Below are 4,961 nucleotides of genomic sequence, written 5' to 3' on the forward strand. Positions count from 1 at the left end.
AATTTGAATCACCCTCTCAGACTGTCCATCCGTCTGCGGGTGAAACGCAGTGCTATACAAAAGCTTCGTCCCCAAAGCTGAGTAAAGACTCTTCCAAAGTTGAAGTAAACCGTAGATCTCTATCAGACACTATGGAAACAGGGATACCATGTAGTCTGACTATCTCCCGGATGTACAACCCCGCATACTGCATCATTGTGAAGGTCGTCCTTACTGGCAAAAAGTGAGCCAACTTAGTGAGTCGGTCTATTATAACCCAAATAGCATTCGAACTCCTCACTATCCTCGGCAAACCAACAACGAAATCCATAGTAACGTTCTCCCATTTCCACTCTGGAATAGGGAGTGGCTTAAGTAATCCTGCAGGTCTCTGATGCTCCGCCTTGACCTGCTGGCATGTCAGACATTCTGACACAAATCGGGCGATGTCACGCTTCATGCCCGACCACCAATACAACCGTTGAAGGTCCCGATACATCTTTGTACTACCTGGGTGAATAGAGTACGGTGATGTGTGCGCCTCTGCCAGATAGCAGCTTGCAGAAAGTCACCTGCGGGAACCCAAAATCGATCTCTGAACTTCACAATCCCATCTACTACAGAATACAAACCACTGTCTTTCTCGTCAGCTCTCTGTCTCCACTTCCTCAGCTGCTCATCAACTGCCTGAGCAACTCTGATACGGTCAAACAATGTGGTCTGTACTGACAAGGTTGACAATCTAGGAGCCCTACCCTCAGCATAGAACTCCAATCCAAACCTGTGAATCTCATCTTGCAACGGTCTAGCCACTGACATGGAAGCAATCACTGTTGTCTTCCAGCTCAGCGCATCTGCGACCACATTAGCCTTACCCGAGTGTAACTGATCTCACAATCGTAGTCCTTCACCAACTCCAGTCATCTCCGTTGCCTCATATTCAACTCCTTCTGGGTGAAGAAGTACTTGAGGCTTTTATGGTCGGTGAATATCTTACACTTCTCTCCATAGAGATAGTGCCTCCAAATCTTGAGAGCGAACACTACTGCCGCTAACTCCAGATCATGTGTAGGATAATTCTTCTCATGCTCCTTCAACTGTCTAGAAGCATAAGAAATAACCCTATCACGATGCATAAGAACTGCTCCCAATCCCAACTTGGAAGCGTCAGTGTAAACCACGAAATCACCTTGCCCCGATGGCATAGCCAATACTGGTGCTGTCGTAAGAGCTTCCTTCAATCACCTTGCTCTTTTGACACTCGGGACTCCAATCAAACCTAGCATTCTTCTTGGTTAATGTTTTCAAGGGGACTACAATGGATGAAAAGCCCTTGATAAATTTCCTGTAATAACCAGCCAGTCCGAGAAAACTGCGAATCTCTGAGGCGTTTCTAGGTACTGACCACTCCTTCACCGCTTGAACTTTGGAGGGGTCTACCTCAACACCTCCCTCGGAAATGACATGGCCCAAGAATGCTACTCTCTCCAACCAAAACTCGCATTTGTCAAACTTAGCAAATAGTTTCCGTTCCCGGAGTACCTCTAGAACAGTCCTCAAATGCTGTGAATGCTCTTCTCTATCCTTGGAATATATGAGGATATCGTCAACGAAGACGATGACAAATTGGTCTAAGAACGGCTGGAACACGCGGTTCATAAGATCCATGAAGATCGCTGGCGCGTTCGTCAACCCGAACGGAATCACGAGGAACTCGTAGTGACTGTAACGAGTCCTAAAAGCTGTCTTGAACACATCCGATTCTTTCACCCTCAGCTGATGATAACCGGATCGAAGGTCAATCTTCGAAAACATAGAGGCTCCTTGCAACTGATCAAAGAGGTCCTCAATCCTGGGTAGTGGATACTTGTTCTTTACTGTCACCCCATTCAACTCCCGATAGTCTATACATAGCCTTAAACTTCCGTCCTTCTTCTTCACAAAAAGGACCGGTGCACCCCATGGAGAGAAACTAGGGCATATGAAACCCTTATCAAGCAAATCTTGAATATTCTCTTTTAACTCCTTCATTTCCGTAGGAGCCAATCTGTACGGTGCCTTAGAAATTGGCACAGTACCGGGTACCAAGTCGATGGAGAACTCCACTTCTCTATCAGGCGGAATTCCTGCATCATTGCCTGGGAAAACGTCCTCAAAATCCCTAACAATTTCCACATCTGAGATGTCTGGATGAACTGGAAACTCTGTCAATGATAAGCTGACTATGAACGCCTCACATCCTTCATGCACCATCTACTTAGCTTGCATAAAACATATGATCTGTGTCTTCTTCGAACCCCTAGTAGCCTCAAACTGAAACGGTTCTTCTCCCTCTGGTCTGACCAACACTGACCTCTGCTGGAAATCGATCACCACTGCGTTCTTCATCAACCAATCCATCCCGAGAATCAAGTCGAACTCAGGCATGGGCAATACTATCAAGTCTGCAACTACTGATTGCCCTTGCAACAGAAGTTCAAGATTCCTCACCATTCTTCTAGTGGACAGTTCTTCCCCTGATGGGATGGTCACTGTGAATCCACCAATCAGATCCTCACATTCAATACTCCGCTTGCGGGTAAAAGCCTCTGAAATGAAAGAATGGGTAGCCCCTGAGTCTAACAAGGCTCTAGTGGTCACACCGGCTACTAAAATTCTACCTGCATTAAAGGTGATTACAACCACAGAATATTGAAAGCAAATAAGGCAAGTCCTACTTAGGTTCATTCTAAGCCAACGAATTCCATACTCAAAATTATCTATTTCAACACGACCAGTTAACACAAAGCATGCAACCTAAAACAAGTTCTCATTCCCAAAAAGAAAAGCTCAAAATCAAAAATTATATCTATGAGTCACTCAAATCACCCTTAATTAAATGCTCTAAATATTACCTGTGACGAGCGTGGTATCAGGATCGGCCTCATTGGCCTGCATCACAAACACCCTCCCCTGAGTCGTCATGGTGTGCAATGGACAATCTGAAACCATGTGTCCTGGCTGCTTGCATCGATATCAAACTACGGAACCTGCCAGACACTGTCCATGATGAGCACGATGGCATTTTGGGCATACAGGCTTCTCCCCAGTCTTGGGAGGAGTGGGTCTCGGTGCCTGCTGACCCTGGGGTCGCTGAACATGATGTCCCTGGGGCCTATGGGCTAGATGCCCCTGAGGTCTAAAGGGTCCCTGCTGACGCTGCAGCCCAATGAATGGCCTCTTCCCATGCTGCTGTTGTGAACCATGAGATGGTAGCGGCCTCTTACTCTGCGCCTCAGCGCTGATGTCCTTCAAAGTCTACTCAGACCTCAAAGCTCGTCTGAGCGCCAAAGCATAATCAGCTGGCTCTGCCATGAGTACATCTCGACGGATAGTGGGTTGTAGCCCTACAATAAAGTGCTGGAGCTTCTCCGCCTCATCGTCCCCAATCAATGGCACAAAGTGGCAACCTCGCTCAAATTTCACCACGAACTCAGCCACTGATAAGTCTCCCTGTCGCAGGCTCAAAAACTCCGTCTTCAAACGGGCCCTCACATCCGCAGTAAAATAATTTTCAAAGAAAAGTCTCCTAAAATCAGCCCAAGGAAGGGTAGCCGTGTCCACTGTCTTCTCAAATCCCTCCCACCAGAGGGCAACATCATCCTGGAGATGAAAGACAGCACAACGGACTCGATCCGGATCTCCCAATTGCATATAGCGAAAGATCACCTCAAGAAAACGAATCCATCCGTCTGCTACCAGTGGATCAGTGGTGCCAGCAAAGTCCTTCAGATTCATCTTCCTAAACTGCTCGTAAACAGTCCCAAGTCCAGCCCTTGGATCATCCACATGTCGCTCTAGGATATGGGCTAAACCCTCTAGCACCTGCGTCTCAACATCTGCAGCTGGTGGAGGTGGCAAAGGAGGAGGTGGCGGCAGTGGAGGAGGCGATGGCGGTGGAGGTGGAGGATGCGGTGGCTGCAGAGCACATCCACGATGAGTGGCCATCTGTACGCAAGTTCAAATTCCCACATTCAATTTTTATGCCTTAGAAAAAGATTTTCCTTAAACTTTTACATGCTCAAAAATTATAAGGATTAGCGGAAATGAATTTAAACAAATAGAAATAAATGCACTTAAATATTACAGACTTTGAGGCGAGATCCCTTTGAGTTTTGGCAACCAGTAATATGCACAGACCAAATCAAGACCGTGCTTTGATACCAACTGAAACGACTAGCTACTACTACTCAAATAAATAAAAGAGAATAAAATGCGGGTTTACAAAAATTTACTAAAAATTTCGGCATGGCCCGTTTGTTTATAGAACAAACCACCAAACGCAGACAGCAGTTCAAAATATTTTAAATAAAATCTCCCAAACATTCCAACAAGTCCCAAAAACAAAGTAACATGTCAGCTGGGCACCCCACTGGACAACCATAAATAAAAGCAATACATAACAAATGTTCTTACGCAGAGAAACACATCCTGCTACCAAATAAAACTACAAAGTAGAAATTTAATTTATTACAGACACTCAAACTGAAGAGACACATCGTAAAAATAAATGGAGCCACGGTCACAGGCCTGCGCCTCCGGGAACCTCACCAAGGGGATCCTTCCCCTCAGTCCACTGATACTCGTCCTCACCTGAAATTAGGAAGAAGTGGGGTGAGTCTAAAAGACCCAGCAAGACTATGGGGGGGGATAACGAGTACTATATAGGTACAAGCTGTTGTGAAAAATGCTCGCAAGCGTACGAGTGTCAAGTTTTAATATAGTGATAAAATCAAGTATCGATCCCATATGGAGTAAAATGAAAATATTCAGTACTTGTAATTAAAATATTCTAAAATTTATCTAGAAAATCAAAATCTCAGAATTTTGCAAAATAAAATAATCAATGAGTTTTTAATAGCACACACACAAATTTCAGATAAAAACCAATCAGAGGAAAAATGGTCTAGAGGTTTAGACTTCACCTGGTTTCAACAACAATC

General features: G+C 45.2%; 1 protein-coding gene across 1 annotated transcript; it reads right to left on the minus strand.

The window, feature by feature from the left end:
- Window positions 1–2,232: 2,232 nt before the first annotated feature.
- LOC140877366 (uncharacterized) lies at window positions 2,233–2,943 on the minus strand. Its single transcript, XM_073280902.1, has 2 exons — window positions 2,874–2,943; window positions 2,233–2,639 (listed from the first exon to the last, which is right to left on the minus strand). Exons 1-2 carry the CDS (start codon window positions 2,941–2,943, stop codon window positions 2,233–2,235), a joined length of 477 nt encoding a protein of 158 aa, XP_073137003.1.
- Window positions 2,944–4,961: the final 2,018 nt, after the last annotated feature.

This window comes from Henckelia pumila, chromosome 2, assembly GCF_033568475.1.
Source record: "Henckelia pumila isolate YLH828 chromosome 2, ASM3356847v2, whole genome shotgun sequence".
Classification (NCBI taxonomy): domain Eukaryota; kingdom Viridiplantae; phylum Streptophyta; class Magnoliopsida; order Lamiales; family Gesneriaceae; genus Henckelia; species Henckelia pumila.

Coding starts and splice junctions, on each gene's coding strand:
- LOC140877366 (XM_073280902.1), bottom strand. CDS start 2,943: ATGACGACTCAGGGGAGGGTGTTTGTGATGCAGGCCAATGAGGCCGAT. Junction 2,640..2,873: donor TGATACCACGCTCGTCACAG/GTAATATTTAGA, acceptor CCTTTAATGCAG/GTAGAATTTTAGTAGCCGGT.